Source organism: Haliaeetus leucocephalus, unplaced genomic scaffold, assembly GCF_000737465.1.
Source record: "Haliaeetus leucocephalus isolate CR32 unplaced genomic scaffold, Haliaeetus_leucocephalus-4.0 Scaffold1, whole genome shotgun sequence".
Taxonomy (NCBI): domain Eukaryota; kingdom Metazoa; phylum Chordata; class Aves; order Accipitriformes; family Accipitridae; genus Haliaeetus; species Haliaeetus leucocephalus.
In genome coordinates this window covers 9,100,854-9,118,934 of record NW_010972437.1, presented here as the reverse complement: position 1 = coordinate 9,118,934, position 18,081 = coordinate 9,100,854, and the positions used below count along the sequence as shown (strand labels likewise).

Here is an 18,081-nt window from a genome sequence, read left to right as displayed (position 1 = left end):
GGCTAGCCACAAACATGTTAAAAACAGACTTTATGAAAGATAAAAGCACAGTGCATATATTATTTAAATACTGAGAGTAGTCACAGCATGACTAGTACAATAGATCCAGGTACATACACACAGGCCCACATATTTGCAAGAAGCACAAGACAACACAGGGTGCCGGAAAAAATGTAAACTGCAATTGAAAGATGCTGATCTGTACCTTCCTTTTTCATAACTTTTTCCTCAATGATCATTGGTGTAGGTTTTGGTGGTAGAACTTTCTTGGTAACTGTTGGCATTAAAATTTTGTTACTCAGTCATGTATTTAGCAAAGAGATCAAAGTAAGTCTAGCTATGTAGCAATGATGTTGAAAATACAACAAACAAGACAAACATAATCTAACTCAGTAGCTAAGTCAGGCTCCTTGGAACCATGCAAAGCAACAGAAGGAATGTGTTTGCTTCTTTTTATTGCTACCATCTAAAGGGTTTAGGTAACTCGGCATTTAGTACACACGTCATATTCTGACATATATTGAATTGCAGACAACAGATTCCTGCTGCAGAATAGGAAATGCTATACAGGAGGAGATGGTTACCAAGAGAATAAGGATGCATCTTTTTTCATAAGTGAACAATTAACCAAGAGATCCTGGTAGACAGGTCAAGTTGGAAATCTGAGGAAGATGGGGATTTCACATCTTCAGCTTAGAGTGAAACATACCGTTTAAAACAGTGCAATTTGACACTTACTTCCTTTCTTAAAGCATTGGTAGTTAGCATCTGCGTTTAGTATTTTCCCCTAAAAAGCTTTTCATCTTCCTTTTATACAATTCAGCAGAAGCTTTTATTAGATGTTTCAAAGACTGAAAAACTGATCAGACCCATGTTAAGTGAAGACAAATCATATGCAGATCAGCTAACTAACAATAGCCACTACTTTCACATGAAGATGACATTAAGGTAATTAAACAGTAGTTACCCTCAGCCTGTTTGACTTTTTCTTCTGCAACCCTCTGAGTGGTTATCTCCACTTTTTCATCGACAGGTTTCTTGACAACTGTAAGCGAATCAGATACATTTATTGTTTAAATAATCTTGCAAATTATTTTCCAGACACGAACCCGGTAGAACTGGCTATTTTCTTGTTTAGGATGTTATAACCTTTGCACATCCTGTGCGTCATTCAGTGCATTGTTCACTGGCTGTGAACAGGGGTGGTAAAGGCACTTGTAAAACAGGTGTGATCAGACCCATCCTCCCCTGAAAGATATGCAGTGATCTAAATGGAGGACAGGTCTCAGAAGTGCAGCACTCACTGGCTCAAAAGCAGAACCCATGCCCAAGGGTAATATACAGTGAGAAGAAATGGTAGTCAAAGCTCAGTTTGATTTTGCCAGCAATTCTTGGTTTGCTTCAACCACCATTGCCACTGTTCTCTGCTCGAAAATATGAGGTGGGAAAAGAGGAAGGATTGCCATGAGCCTTGCTCATGTCACTCTCCAGCATAAACAGAATTCTCTCCTTTTCAAGGAAATGTGAATAACCACCACAGTTCAGCTTGAAGATGATGCACCAGAGATCTTAATCTGCCTGTTCCTGTTAGTTTTGCAGGAAAGTCATACCTTTACGAACTGTTACTTCTTTCTTTTCCTTCTTTTCAGCTGTAATTGCTGGTAGTTTTTGCTCTGGCACAGGCTTCTTAGGAACTTCAACCACTTTAAAAATAATAACATTGCTTAATGATGAAAAATGCAGTGTCTAAAGGCTCAATGCACACCAAAGGTATTAGTTATGCCATTATAAGTTTATGAAGTTGAAAACCACACAGAGAGTGTTGGAGATCCAATTGTTGCAGTAAAACTTTCTGCTTATTTCCAAGTTTGATGGTTTCTTATCAGAGGCAAAGTCTGTTCCTAGAGGCATGCATGTTACTACTACCCAAGACAGTTAAAGCGTGCAAGGAATTGCAATATACAGCTATTAATATCGAGCAGTTAATGAGTGAAACATTTAACCTAAATCAAGTTTATCTAGAACACCTTAAAATGATAGAAGAAATATCCAAAACAACTAAAAATTATACATATCCTTGCAAACTACTAACTCATATTAGGTTTTAAAGATGTCCCAATCTGCAAAGTCCATTGGCAACCAAATTATAGTATATCAATTTCTATCTGCATCTATGCCTCGCCATACTAGAGTCCTTGTCTTATCATCAAGTGCCAGTTAAAACTTGGCAGCATATTAAGGTTCAAGTCATTGTAACAAAAAAAAAAATCCAGAAAATGCTACCTGGCTCAAAAGTTTTGGGCCTTAGTAATAAATATGAGAAAAGAGAGGAAATAAAATGGTATGATAATTAAAGTACCTTCTTCATGAATGACTCGTTTTTCTTCATAGGTCACTTCTCTTTTCTCATAAGCTTCTTCCCATTCCTCTTCCCCTTCATCATAGCCTTCTTCCTTGACATAATAGTCATGGTCTTCTCCATAATCTTCTTCCCATTCTTCATAAGTTTCTTTGGGCTTTTCATATATTTCCTTCTTTTCTTCATGAATCTCTTCTCTCCTTGCCATCGATGTTATTTTGATCTCTTTGGGCTTCTCTGGCAGCACCTCAGGAACTTAAAAAAAAATAAAAAATTATTCATATCATAGCCTAGAATTTGCAAGGCATATTGGATGTATGTAATTAATGAAATGATTTCACCCTCACTGACAGTTTATAGAAGTGACTATTTTTTAAGTAGTCGTAACCAGCTTGGATATTAAATGTGTATGTTTTAAACATAAAGATAAAAATCAAATAGATTTGATTGATTCAAGGTAATTTGAAACAAATTGCCTTGTTTCCACAAGGTAATTTTACTTTTTAAAAAAAAAGTTAAAAAAAAAAAAAAGGAAAATAGTTACCTTTAGGTGGTGGAACTTCTTCAGGACCTTTTTTAACCACCTTTTTGGTGATTTTCTTTACTGGCACCTTTTTTTCTGCTTAAAAACAATATATTTTAAAATTTCAATTAAAATAAACCCCAGAACAACAGTCATAATGATACATGCACAGACTGTCCAAATACTTAAAGTATTCTTACCTGGCTTTTTCTCCTCTGGTGGTGGAACAAGAGGCAGAAGAATAGGAATAGGGGCAGCTTGCAGGAAAAATGAAATATTTAGAATAAAATGTGAGTATGATGTTTCCTTGTAAATGAAGAAAAATCCTAATGTGTTTAGAAATAGATGAGATTATTTTATTGCAGCTGCAGAATAAAAGCAAATGCGGTGCTCATTCTGACAGTTTACTGTAGCTGGAAGGATATACTTTGAGTGGGAATCTCCAGTCCACATTTACTTGAACCCTGACCCTTCTCAGCTTTATTTTCTTTACTGCCATCACTCTCCTATCTTTGCTGATGGTAATTCATCTAAATATCAGATCTTTCCACTCCTGTTGCCACTGCTGGCAATTACCAAATTATTCTGGAAATGAAACCAAGAAGATTGAACTTCTAATATTTATAGTAAACTATTTAATATAACAGAAATATACGTAATGTTTGTAGTCTGTAGTCCAATACCAGAGCCTGGGGAGGAATAATTTGCAATAAATATGCAACCCATTGTATGGCTTTAAAAGAATATTTCTGTTTTGTTTTCCTCTTTTTTTTTTCCCCAAAAGGTAGTAATTCAGACAGCTTGTTTAAAAGATATTTCTGTGGCAAAAAGAAGAAAAGGTGAAAATAAAGAGTCATCAGAAGAGGAAAATGGAAATAAAAGGAAGATCGAATGAACAAGAGACTGATAGGAAAACAAGTTGGAAAGGACAAACTCTTTTTTAAGAGAAAAAGCTTCATTCCTACCACTACCTGTGTATAGTTTTCTCCTTCTACAGAGCGAAACAAGCCTATCCAAGTCGAGCCTTGCTCATATAATATTTGTATAGAGACAATTAGATGGATTGTAACACTGAGCTGCCTAAGATTTTTCTCTGAGGTTCCCACTGGGCTGCTGCTTCAGTGCAGCTATAAAAGCACTATGGAACAAGTATGGTTTGTTGCCCTACCTTCAGCTGGTTTTTGAGGTGGAACTGCAACCTTGGCATCAGGAACATCTAGAAAATCAAAATGTTTAATTGACTTAATAAAAAAAAGTAGATTTGAATACTCTGTCACCAAGAATAGTAGTTCATGGTGTTTTAATCTTTCTTGTTCTAGCAACAAGTATTGTAGCTTGCTCCTCAAGAAGAAGCTAGCTGACCAATAGTTAACTAATTACATTAATCTTTCAGTCTGGCCAGACTCTACACTGTTTCATTTTATTTCTAAATAATTCTTGCATCATTTTAGAGTAGGCTTTCAAGAACATACAGGAAAGATCATTATACATCATATGGAGATGGTTGCTACCCATTTTCCCTCCTTGGTTATTTTTTTCAATTGTGTAGAAGACATCAAATCTATTCACTGGTACCTCTTAATTGTTTTATTCCTCATTAATTCAATAAAAAATAAACTTTTGTGTTTTACAGAATATGGCTTCCCATATTGTATCAAATAGGACTCCAGACACATTAATATCACTGATTTTGCAGTTATCACAGTATTAATTGCCACTATTTATGAGAGTAAATAGTTCATCAAATTTATGGATGAGGAATATTTTTTCAGGGGGTAGGTTTGACTTACTATAGCCAGGAAAAAAGGATTTGAAAATAATAAAAAAAGCAGAGCAATGCACTGAATCTATGACAGTGAATAGACATGATCTTGTGCCAGTCTTGCTCATGATCTTTACCTGGTGGCTTCAACTCCAGTTTGATTTCTGCAAAAGAATATCAGATTTCTTTTAGGACTATTTATTTTTCAGAATCATGTTTCAAACTCATGAATTTGCAGGTGGCTATGATCACAAATTTGTTCAGCAAATTTACTCACCTTTGGTTACCAGATAGAGCTCTGCAGTGCTTCTTGCTTCTCCTCTTGGTTCAAGACGAGCAATTACAGAATATACACCTGCAACAGCCAAGAATGTTGATATTTGTATGCCTTTATCATTTAAAAAAAAGACAAAAAAATCAGATAAAAGAATGTCATCAGCACAAATATCCCATGCATTTTTTACCTTCATCTTCTGCAGTAACATTGTGAATAGTCATATAATGACAGCGACCTTCACTTCTGAAGCTGTACTTGGGACTCTCTCTCAGTTCAGTGGGGCCTTTATACCATGTCACAACTGCATCATCAAAAGACACCTCGCACTCAAAGGTTGCAGACTGGTGTTCACTCACTACAATGTTCTGTATGCTCTTTGTAAACTGAATTGGTTCCGCTGTTTTTAGAAACAAAAAATACGTCAATTGTTATGCACCACCAGGCCACTTAGCTTATCTAATTCCTTCTTATTGTTTTCATAATAGCTACATTATAATAGGAGATAATAACAATAGATCTTGAAAAAGTAGAGTAAGAAAAAGGGATTCCATCTTCTATGAATTTTTCTATGTAAGAATGAAGATTAGAAGATGTAAAAGTACAACTATAACAAGATTGCTGTGCAGATAAATTATACAAGGGAAACCATTAAGGAAATTGAAGAGAAAGAATAATTAAGAAAAAGAGGAAATCCAGGGAAAATATAAGAATATCAAAGAACAAGAAAACAAAAGTAAGTATGACTCAGATTGTTTGAGGGCCTGGAGACATTAGTAATGATGATTTCATAAAAAATACTAACTTAAACAAGAATGTCACATATTGTTCAAAGAGAAAGGAGAGCAAAATTTCTTGTTTAGTCTGTTTCCAAGTTTGGGAATATCTCTTTAAGAAATATTTTCATTTGTTCTCTTAATGGAACATCCAGAAACTGTTTATCACTACCATAATAAAGAGATTCTGTATCTGTTTACAAACCTTCAACAGCCAGATCTGCAGTTGTTTCTAGATTGTCAAGCTTGCAGGTATACTGTCCCTGGTCTTCTGTTCTAACATCCTTGATGATGAGTTTGTGTACTTTGTCAGAGACTTGTGTTGAATATCTCCCTCCTATCTTAATGGGTCTCCCATTTCTATACCACTGAGACTTGGCATTTGGGATAGAGAACTGACAAGACAGCGTGCATGTGTTTCCTTCCTTGAAAGCAGTGTCATGAAGATGGCGTTCAACTGCAGGTTCTATTAGCATGTTAAAACATATATTTTAGCAGACATCAGGCAGTGGAATAATTAAAGTGTAAATTAGTTCAAATACATACTTCAGAATTACACTTACCGATCACAGTTAGCCTGGCACTGGCAATGTGTGGTCCACACACTATTCTGAAATTTCCCTGATCTTCAAGTTGGCAGTTCCTGATCCTCAGTATGTGGCGATCACCTTCAATTCTAATTTCATATTTGTTATTGGAGTCCAGTTTCTGGGTTCCCTTGTACCATGAAAGTTTAATTTCTGGATAGTTAATTTTAATCTCACATTCAAAAATAGCATCCTCATCTGTTAAAACTGTCTGATTTTCAATGTCTCTGATCAGGGTAATAGGCTGAAAAATATTAGTTTAAATTAGTTTCAAGTTCCCTGTTATGGGTTTGAGTATTTCACAAATCATTCCAAAAATATATTACCTCTGTCTGTGTAAGTCGTTGCTGAATAAAAGCTACAAGTTCATCAAATTCTTGATCTTCCCTTCGAGCTTTTTCTGTGAGCTCAATTTCCTGTAAAAAGGCAGAATATACTCAAAGATTAAAGGATACTAAATGTCAAGCTGTCGTGTTTATCCAACGTAGAATTAGTTCCTACGTCAAATTTTCTGTAACTATACTGTAACTAGCATATCTTTCCATCTTAAAAATTGCAGCCAACTTGTGAAGACAGAACATACTTGGCCAGAAGGCCCATTCTTCTTCTTGCGTTTGAGCATGCAAGAAATTGAGAAGTGTCAGTAAAAGATCTAAAGAGGAACCAGAAACTCCTGCACACACAGTAACATCAGAGCATGGACACCAAGTCTGTTCAAGGGAACCGTGTTACTCCTAATGAAGCCAATGTGATACTGTATCTTACCAATCTATGGCTTTCTTCTGCTTGGGTTTGCTTTAGTAACTCAAAGGCTTGCAGGAGGCCACGGAAATCTGTAATTCCATACATGCGAGCATATTTCTCATATTCTTTGGGATCTACATTTTTGAGAAGTTCCAAGATATCAATAGGTTGCTCTTCCTCTTCTTCCTTCCTTTTTGTTGGAGTGCTATTCAAATCAATGACATAAGTTAAATATACAATGCTTCATTCCTAGAAATTTCACTAAAAAAGAGAATCAGCTTAAAGGTGCCCTGTGCAGTGGAATCCTTCAGTTTAGTCTAGTCAGATGCTTCTGGTTTTAGTACAGTTATTCATATTTAATGAATATTAAAAAATTATATCTTGATCTGAGATATATAATAAAAAAATGTTTCTTCTGTGTTCATGGCAAATTAATCTATAAGAATTTTCCATATACCTTTTTAGTTTTGCCCTGAGATCCCCTTCAACAACTTCTTTCTTTCTTTCTTCAACTTGTAGGTTTACACTCCTCTCAATTTCACCATGTTGGTTAAAAGCTACACATTTGTACATGCCAGAATCAGTTTTTATTGCATCCCTTATTTCTAGTTTGGCTTCATCTCCTCTCTGCTGGATTGTAACACGACCTCCCTGGTTGAGTTGCCTCCATTTTCCCTTCATCCATTTAACATTTGGAATTGGGTCTCCTCCAACTTTTGCAATAAATTTTGCAACAGTCTCTGCAGAAAGATGCAAATGAGGAAGCTAAGTCTTTCCAGCTGTCTATGACAGCAGGACATAATCTCAAACAAAAGGTACAGGCAAATAGAAGACAATGTACTTTTTTTGAAAAGAGTTCTTACTTTCCATGACTTTGATACTCTGAGGCTCTGACACAAAATAAAGTTTTCCTTCCACTTCTGCTTTTTTAGCTGCTGGTGCAGCTGCTGGTTTTTCTGAAAAACACAGTCAAACAATTAAAACATGGTTTCATGTAATAGTTTATGTTCATGCATGATGATGCTTCCAAAGAAATTGGAAAAAAAAAGGAATTAATTACAGAGATGGAAAAAAATATTATGCAAGAGATAAAAATGCAAAATACTTTCATATTGTTTTAATTAACTTGTATTTTACTTTCCAGATGAAACTGAACACTGTGGGCCATATAGTGCCGTTCATTAACTTCAGTCAGGTAATTTATATTCTGCACAGATGCAAATTCATAGATGGCTACACAAATAAGAAGCCTCATTTTCTAAATGGATCAGTTTTTAGTGAGGTATTATCTTTTCTATTTCTGGAAATTTCACACTCAGTGTTACTTGCATTTTTTTTATCAGTGATCTGTTAAATTCTTTTTGTTTTCCTTTTGTGTAGTTCTTAGCCTTGCGGCTACCCATGTAGTGAGCAGCTGCGTGGTGCTTAGTTGCTGGCTGGGGTTAAACCACGACTGTCTTTTATGCAATGGTAAGGCAAGACCTACATGGAGGTCTTGCTTAGACATGTTTAGACAATATATACTTTCAGCTAAAAGGTCAAAATGTCTTAGAGTTGTAACAGTTCTGAAGCAATTAGCCTCTAAGGCCACATGCTCAATCAAATTCCTTTTGTATTTTCTTTTAATAAACACTAGTGTTCCCATCCTTTCCATAAAATATATATGTCCATGTAATTTCACTCATTTAGCTTGCATTTTTCTTAAATTCAGTGTTTTGATTTAGAAACTAAGTTCTTAATCTTTTTGGTAAAAATATACTATTGATTTGACGCTGCTCTCCCACTGTTTCTGTCGCTATTTATGTATAAATTATTGTTAAATATACTGTCTTCCAAGATTGTACAGTTTTGCAAAGAACTAAAAGATATTAATTGTTTTCTATTACATTATTAACATTTTTGTTCCACAGAAAACAAAGCAGGGTGGAGTTTTGTTCTAAATTTCCATCATATGCCTTGATTTTCCCCATGTTTCTGTACCTTTAACTGTCACTTTAGATTTGCAAGTATCAGTGCCAGCTGCATTTGAAGCTTTGCATACATATTCTCCTGAATCAGATTTGGTAACCGCAGCAAGTTCCAGAAGAGCTACTCCATTAGCAAAGCTGAAGTTGCATCTGTCTGAAGCTCTTATTTCTCTCCCTGCCTTCAGCCACTGAATCCGGATTGGCTGTGATCCTTGGACGTGGCAGCTGAGCTGTAGGGTATCACCTTCCTTTGCTGTTGCTGGCTGAAGAGGCTGGTCAAAAACTGGAGGCTTTTCAGGTTCTGGAATATGAAAATGCTTGAGTGAATACTCAAGGAAGGAAAGCATGATTAAGAATGTAAGAGAAAGAGAGATACGTGTGATTCTTAAGAAGACAATGGCAAGGAACGAAGGAGGATAAACAGAAGTCTGAGAATGTCAATCATAGTTTTAGAAAAAACAATAAATATCAAGAGAATATGTTTTCTACACAAACATGCAAGAAATATCTTTTCTCCACACAGCAAGGACATTCACATGCAAAAAAATAATATAAGAACTAAAGCACTGCTATTAGGCTGCAAAACTGCATAAGCACCTTTAAAGAAACAAATATGCAATCTCCGGCAAGAGTATTATGATGAAATTCTATGCTGCCACAACACACTGTTAAGGCTGTCCAAGCTTAGATGCAATTGCACAGGAAAACTATTATTCCATGAAAAGAGAATGATTGAAAATTCAACAGAAATGTCACATAAAGATTTCAATGTTCACTTCAGTCATAGCAAATAGTAAAAAAGTAAAGAAGCCCCTCCCTCAAAAATATTGTTTTATTTTAATCAGGAAATTAAAAGAATTCCTTGATTTTGTGGTTTAACCCAGTTTTATCTTGTCCATCTTGGGACAAATAACTGCTGTTAAGGTAAGTAAAACCAGCTCAAAAGATAGAAGCTGTACATTTGCAGCTAACATACAACAAAGAAAAGTAAGAAGCAAAGAAAAATAAGATTTCAACTAACCTTTGATAACAACAGAAGACGTACACAACACACTTCCTGCTTCATTGGACACTTTACAGGTATATAAACCAGCATCTGATTGCTCTGCGCTCTTTATATGCAAAAGTAAGGTATTGTTTTTGAAAGATATTTCACAATGAGGGCTTGAATGAACTTCCTGATTGTTTTTATACCAAGCAACAGTCAAAGGCTGAGAGCCGGAAACACGGCCTTCAAGTTTAAGTTCATTCCCTTCTGTTTCTTCTACAGCTTCAGACAGTTTCTTAGTAAAAGTAGGTGGAGTTTTTCGTTCTGTAAGAAAAAAGAACATATTATTCAAGTTCTATGAATCAAACCTGAAATGAAAAATTCTGAAGCAAGTGTTTCAAGAAAAATTTGGACATTGGGGAATTGATATTTGCTCTCGTTTAAATAGGACTTTTTTTTTTTAAGTGAAGTATGCCAAGATAAACAGCAGGTGTCTTGCTCTTACAGTCACTGTCATAGTTGATTTTGTTATTTAAAAAACAATGGTGTTACATTGATTTAAGTCAAATGCCATTTAAAAAAAAAAACCACCAACATTTTTGTTGAGTTCTCAAGAAAGAAGTAGGCCGAAGCCTATAAAGAAACTAGACTGAAGAAAATATTCTTTCATTTCTCCTCCCATTGTTGTTAGTGACCCTTCCTAATTCCCTTAAGAGACCCATGGGTATCTCCAGATAGGTACTTTCAAGCTGTATCTCAAAAGTTTTTCTCAAACTTATCTTGCAGCAACAAGGCTAACTTCCATTATAATTAAAGGAAGAAAAATGTACACACAATGCTTTATCTACTCAGTACCTTTCACAGTCAGTTGAGCTGTGCAAGAGTCCTTTCCAACTTCATTGCTAGCATAGCATGTATACTTTCCAGAGTCTCCCCTGTCAACTCTCAAGATGGTCAAGTGAGCTGTGTTGTCTACATAACTGATCTGGTAGTTTCTTCCTGTTCTAATCTCTTGGTTATCTTTTGCCCAAGTGACTCTAATAGGCTGTGTTCCAGAAATGTGACACTCAAAGTCAGCACTTTCTCCAATAATACCATCCACAGGTGTAATTGGGATGTCAAAGAATGGAGGAGTCTTCCCTTCTGAAGAATGAAAGAAATAAAAAAGCATCACCTTAAAATCTCGATTTGCTTTAAACCTCTGGAAAAAAAAATTATTCGTACAATATTAAATCCATATATGAAGCAAAAGTGAGTTTTAAGATATTTCCATTAAATTTTTCACAGCCCACTGACCTGTAAGGACAAGCCTGCCACTAGAAGAAGCAGTCCCAATCGCATTGGTAGCTGTGCAGGTATATTGCCCAATAAGGCTCCTATCTGTCTTCAAAATCCGGAGAGTTGCTACATTATCTATGAAGGATGTGTGAACATTGTAGTCCTCTTTTACACGTACACCATCTTTAAACCAAGATACTTCAATAGGTTCTGAACCAGCAATGCCGCAATCAAATGTAACTGGTAAGCCAACAGTTTCATGAACATCTCTCAATTTTCTTGTGAAAGAAGGAGGAAGTTTACGCTCTGTAAGAAAAGACGTATTATACAGTGAGGGCTTTCAGAAAATATGTACCTCTTGCTGTACTCACCAATAACCACTGCCTAATATACTGTATGCTGGATTTTTGCTCATAACTTCGAATTAAAAATGCTATTCAGCATATCATTTATGTGGAACCTGATGTGAAAAGAGCACTGTACATGTGGTTGCAGGAAAACATATAACCATTCTGCCCTCAGTTACACCCAGTGAGCCTATTTAACCCTCAGGACTGCTAATGGTGGAAACAATCAAAGCAATATCCTCAATGGGGAAGGAAGATGCAGAAGCTTGTACCCCTACAGAAGAGCTGTGATCAGTAAGAGATGTATTTTGATGATCTTTACTGGTAGGCCTTTGTTAATTGAAGACATTGCAAAACATACTTAAGAAAAACAGGACATTTTCCTATTTTTTAAAATTAAATATTCACCTTGAACTGTCAGCAAAGATGATGAAGCAGCCTCCCCAACAGTGTTTTCTACTTTGCAGATGTACTCCCCACTGTCACTACTGTCTACTTGGCTGAAAACCAGAGTGGCAACTTGGTTCTTAAAGTGCATTTTCACAGTAGCAGTTCCTCTCAGCTTTGTATCACCTTTGTACCATGATACAATCATTTCTGGTGTTCCAGCAACGTGGCACTGTAAGGATGCAGAATCCCCAACAGTCACCTGCACTGGCTCCAAGGGTGTAATGAAGTAAGGTGGTTCTGAAGAACAAACACACACCATTAGCATGAAAAGGTATTGCACAATGACTATTAGTAGTTCAGATAACACTTGATGAAGTGATGGTGGCTTGACGCACCTAGTATTGTGATTGCACCATGACAATTATCTTGTCCAGATTCATTTTCAATATGACAAGAATATTGCCCCTGATCTTCTAGTTTGCTACTAGGGATTTCCAGTATGGCAGATGTTTCTGTAGTGGTGATGCTAGACTTTTCAGAGTGCGTAATTTTTACTCCATTTTTCTTCCATGTCACTGAAATTGGTGGAGTACCAGTATATGTGCATTCCAAGATTAAATTTTTCCCTTTCTCTACACTTATATCGTTCACCTTCTTCACAAATTTGGCTGGTTCTATAATAAATAATGGGAAGAAAAAAAATTAAATAAAGCCAAGAGATCATTTTTACAAGCGTAAGAAGCATAAGAAAGAGTAGTCTGGACAAACCTTTGACAAAAAGATGTGTTGTGCAAGAAATCTTCCCTGCTTCATTAGAGACCTGGCAGGTGTAGTCTCCACTCTGAAGCGGATCTACATCAAACAGCTCCAGTTCTGCAATTGAATCTTGCAAGGTGATACTGCAGCTGTGTCCTGGTACTAGCTCAACACTACCTCTAAACCATTTAACTTCCAATGGAGAGGAGCCTTTTATGATACTGGTAAAGGTTATGTTTGCCCCAGACAAGACATTCAGTGGCTCAGGTTTCTTCACAAAAGATGGTGGTTCTAAGCATGCAAATAAAACAGACAGAGAAATACATTTGAATTTCTGATGAAGACCATAGTGATCAGAAATATGTAACAAAGCAAAGAATGAACTCTTTCTGAAAATAAATTTGTGCCCTCTGACTCTAGCTTCTTATTGATACTGACCTCTAACACTCAAAAATGCGCTGCATTTATCAGACCCAGCTACGTTAGTAGCTGTACACAAATAAGTTCCCATATCAGATTCCTGAAGTCCATTCACTTTCAGAGAACAGGTATTGTCTGTAAGGGTAGCCTGATACTTGTCTCCACTGGTAATCTCCTGTCCATCATGAAACCAGGAAACCAGAATAGGTGGTGACCCATAAACTTTGCACTCCAGTACAGCAGAAGAACCCAGCTGACCATATGTTTCTTTCAGTTTTCTTGTGAAAGAAGGAGGTATAATACGATCTGCATTTGTTTTAAAAAAAAAAAGAATAAAAATTACCATAGAGGAGCTTAAAATGCAGAAAGTTCCCCATGCATAATAAAATCAGTTAACTTTCTTTTGATATATCTGCTTTAGCAATATGATCCTACACACCTAAGTCATTGAAAAATAGAGAGTTGATGGTTAAGGATACGCTGGAGCTTTCATTCATACTTTTTGAGGGACAGTCATGAAAAACAGTTTGCTATCTGATGGCTTTTTAAAGGAACTATAGGATCAGACGTGACTCAAAAAGAGTAATCAACTAACCTGAAACATGCACTGAAGCTGTGCAGCTGCTTTTACCAACACTGTTTTTCACCTCAAAAGTATATTCTCCACTGTCTTCTAGTCTTGCATTGAGGATCTTAAGCCCTGATACTTTGTTGAAGAAACTGATTTTATATTTATGGTCAGTCGACAGTTCATTCCCATCCTTAAACCACCTAGCAGTAAGCTCTGGTGTGCCGTCTACTGTGCATTCCAGAGTACAAGAGTCTCCAGCTGTAACTTTGACTGGGCCTGGCTTCTCTACAATGACTGCAGGTTCTGCAATGAGATGCAAGCCACAGAATTTTTACGAACAACAATGCAATAGTTATTAGCATCATAAAAATTGAAATTTTAAAGCATCTTAAAGCACATTGTTTTTTATCCCATGCTACCAACCTAGCACTTTCAGCGTGGCAAAGCATTCCTGAAATCCAGCATCATTTTTTATCTGACAAACGTATTTCCCAGCATTGGCTGGTTCTGCATTTCCAATCCTTAGAGTTGCAATGTTTTCTGAATAGGAGATCCAAAGATTATCACTTTCTCTAATGATTTCCCCTTTGTCTTTTAACCACAGAACAGAAATGGGCTGTGATCCTTCTACTGCAGCCTGCAGTTCAATCGACTCCCCAACGACGACAGTGAGATCACTCAGCTTCTTCACAAAGGTTGGTGGTGCTATTTAAGAGAAGATATTTAACAGTAAAAAAAAAACACGCCAGGAGCGGAAAAGTAGGTGGAGAATGACAGGAACAATGAAATGCCAAGAAGGTGCCAATCTTTATACAAACCTCTTAGTGTTACAGAGCCAATACAGGAGTCACTTCCCACATCATTTACAGCTTTACAGTGATATTCACCAACATCTGCAGTATCCACACTGAGAATGTGAATACTAGCTAGGTAGTTCTCGGACATGATCTTATACTTCTTGCTGCTCCGAATTTCTCGTTTGTCTTTATACCATGAAATCTGGAATGGAGGAGTGCCCTGAAGCTCGCATTCCAGGTGAATATCAGACCCTTTCAAGGTCTGGACTGGATGGGGCTTCTTGGTAAAAATAGGGGGTGCTGAAAAAAAAAAGGGGGGGTTAAAGTTTGTGTTATTTGAGCAAAGGAGATTAAAGAGGACAGACTATTCATGTAGCTGTCGTACATATTCTGTTGCTGAACAGCCAAGACAAACCGTAAATAAGAAGTTCTCCCACAGCATAACAAACAGGAAAGAGATTTGCCATCTATTCAGACAGGTTTTGGCCTCTCCAAGTAAAGAAAGTGGGATTTAACAGCTTTTCCACAAAGGAGGACTCATACAGATAAGAAAGGTAAGGAAAGAACTGGGATTCTGACCTTTTATTTTCAGTGAGGTACTGGTGCTTGCACTACCCGCTGGATTCTGAGCTTCACAAGTGTAGTCACCACTGTCTTCAACAGTAAGGTTGTGCATTTCAATGACTGCCACTGAATCCACAAAGGACATGGTGTATTTTTCACTGGGATGGATCTCGGTTTCACCTTTGTACCAAGTGACTTTGATTTCTGGAGATCCACCTATTTTGCATTCATACTTAGTGGAATCATGCTGTTTCACAAGTCTTGAGGAGTCTAATTTCTTAATAAACCTTGGTGGTTCTGGAAAGCCAAAAAGGGGAGATTATGCTTTAAACTGCACTGATTCTTTGAATAAGCAGGGAAATATGGACAGAAACTTTAAACTTTGGGGACTTAAGCAAATATTCCAATTTTGCAATTGCAATGAAATTTTTTTAGATTATTTCAAGTTGGTCTAAAATATAGACTAGGAAGCAAACAAGTTTTCTATCTGCATTTCATGTAGTTTCTCCTTGCTTTATTGTCCCATTCTACTTCTCTTTCTGTGTATTCAGTACAGATCAGCTGACATGTGGTTTTCTTTAAGTAATATCCTCTTGCAGTACATGAGTAATCAAAATGCCTGATAGAAATGCAAGAATCCAAACTGTTCAGCCAAGAAATATTATTAAGAGCATTTATGCTGAGCATTATAGCAACTGATTTATGTCCTAATAGGTCATTAACAATTGATATAGTCAATAAATGTATCTGCATTATAACCCTCCACACATTTATTGCAAAGCCAAACATAAAGGTGCATATAAGAAATAAAAGTCAAGGAGCTCAGGTAGCAAACAAAAGAGGTTCAAAATAATCATGCTGGTAAGACTTATGAGATGGCTGGTATTACAGAAATTGGTATTAAAGGTCCTGTGACTGAAAAGTAAACCGGATGGTTACATTTTGTTCTGTAAGGAGAGAAAGGAGTGGAGGTTCAACACTTTTTATCAGAAGTACCATACGGATGATTCAGAATCATAAGACTGAATGCTCATAGATCAAAGATATAATGAGTAAAACCAAGAGGTGGTAATGTGGGCACAACAAACAAATCTCACTGCAAAACAGGATGTAGTGCCTCTTTGTGCATCTGTCTGTAAAGTGTAGGAAGAATATCGATTTTATTGTGGGTTACTTCAACCTGTGGGACATTTGCAGAACATCCTATGTTGTTAGTAACAAAACTTCCTTAGAGTTTCTAAAAATAGAAATGATGGCTTGTTAACACAAGGACTCTCGAAATCTTAGTAATTTACTATCAGATTTCACTTCGACAAAGAGTTGATTATCTATCTGCATACTGACAGTTTCTGAGTAGTCACACTCTAATTCCATTCCTTTCCAAAAATGAGGATATACAAGTTAGGAAGGTATATACTTAGAATGTAAAGCTGTTTCTAGAACCTAAAGCAGCTGTTAAAACTACAGATTGGGAACATTACATGTTAAAGTGGGAAAGTTAATAAAAAACTGGGAGATTTTCAAGGTCAATTGAACAAATCTTAATTCTACTAACAAAAGTCTGTGTGTCATAGAAGTGAGACATCATCTGCTCACATTAAACACATGCAAATCAATGCACACAAAGAGCTTGCCCTTCCAATTTCTATATAAACTGGCTGGCAAACAGTGAACATCATTGATTTTACAGCCCTGGGGAAACTGTACAAATTCTAAAGGATTGAAGTGAGTGCCAGTGCAAGTTCAGGATCAAAAAAGAAAATAATAATCCTGGAAAAAAAGAATTTTCAGAATTTTATGAATAATGAGTTGAAGAGTAAGAAAATAAATAAGGGATCACTTTATGAATGGTTATTCCAGTCAAATAGACCTATTAATAGTGTTATAATTAATAATAAACAGAATTGTGATTCTGGTGGAAACAAGCTTTAAATCTTTTGAAGAGGTTCGATTTCTTGCTACAATCTTTCAATGCCTTTTGTAAGTCAAGTTACACAATAACAGCACCCCTACTTGCCACTGAATCTACAGGTAATTCAGTCTGCCATGCTCTTCCCACCCCCACCAAGAAAAATGCCTGTAGATAGAATGTACTGTATATATATATAATACATTTGACAAGCAATTATTACAAAACCTTGCTAGTGTTAGTTCAGCTTCTTGTGTTATTTGTCTTAGAGAGTAAAAGTCATAGTATTTACTCTTGAAATGTTTTGGGGTTTTCCCCCTCAAATTCATACAGAGGGAAGAAAAAAAGAAAACACTAAACCAACAGGGACATTTGAACTCACACATGATTTAAGTAAGTAAGTAGTGTATTTTACATTCGTTCTTTTATAAAATCAGTAAGAATGAGATATCCGGAACAGCTATAAATAAATCCAATGTTCCCACCTACATTGAGGAAATTACACTAATATAGAAGTGTCACTTGTACCAAGACAGCTTGATCCAGTCATAAATTTAGATCATTGAAATGTATAAGATCCACACACTATGTGGAGAAGCAAAGTGTTGGTGGAATGGATATTTGTCACCAAGTCTGTCCTCAGATCCTCCAGTTTTGCTGTCTAGAACAGCAGTTTTCAATGTTTTCAGTCTGTGAAAGAGTAAAACTATTTGCAGGAGCTGCACACTCAGTAAAAATACATTTAAGTTTCATAAGTAAGTGAACTGAGTTTCTCCCAGTTACCTTCCCCTCCCCTGGACAACTTAGTGAATGTCACTTCTGGAGAGAGACTTTAAAGAAGGCAGATTTTGCCAGCCAACAGGGCCATTCATAAAGGCGTAACAGGGTACTACGTCAGAGTCTACATTTCAATGGAAGAATCCCTTTGATAAGACAAATCATGCACTATACCTGACCAGAAGAAAGATGAATAAATATCTAAGTATTAAAATAATATTTAAAGGAAATAAGACATCTCAGTGTAGGCTGTTAGTCTCACACTTATCTGCATTCAGGTCTTTGTTTTCCA

At 36.3% G+C, this 18,081-nt stretch overlaps 1 protein-coding gene across 1 annotated transcript in view; it reads right to left on the bottom strand.

Annotated features, from left to right (window-relative positions):
• Nucleotides 1–18,081, bottom strand: part of TTN (titin) — a 242,040-nt gene that overhangs the window by 149,500 nt on the left and 74,459 nt on the right. The window contains 28 exon segments of the mRNA XM_010569298.1: nt 206–274; nt 968–1,045; nt 1,611–1,703; nt 2,360–2,614; nt 2,904–2,978; nt 3,083–3,139; nt 4,051–4,098; nt 4,782–4,808; nt 4,922–4,999; nt 5,109–5,318; nt 5,900–6,160; nt 6,258–6,525; nt 6,608–6,697; nt 7,047–7,230; nt 7,483–7,765; nt 7,889–7,981; nt 9,006–9,293; nt 10,014–10,304; nt 10,836–11,123; nt 11,277–11,564; nt 12,014–12,292; nt 12,391–12,669; nt 12,764–13,042; nt 13,190–13,477; nt 13,767–14,045; nt 14,166–14,447; nt 14,561–14,839; nt 15,119–15,400. Of these exon segments, the coding sequence (XP_010567600.1) occupies nt 206–274; nt 968–1,045; nt 1,611–1,703; nt 2,360–2,614; nt 2,904–2,978; nt 3,083–3,139; nt 4,051–4,098; nt 4,782–4,808; nt 4,922–4,999; nt 5,109–5,318; nt 5,900–6,160; nt 6,258–6,525; nt 6,608–6,697; nt 7,047–7,230; nt 7,483–7,765; nt 7,889–7,981; nt 9,006–9,293; nt 10,014–10,304; nt 10,836–11,123; nt 11,277–11,564; nt 12,014–12,292; nt 12,391–12,669; nt 12,764–13,042; nt 13,190–13,477; nt 13,767–14,045; nt 14,166–14,447; nt 14,561–14,839; nt 15,119–15,400 (5,571 nt within the window).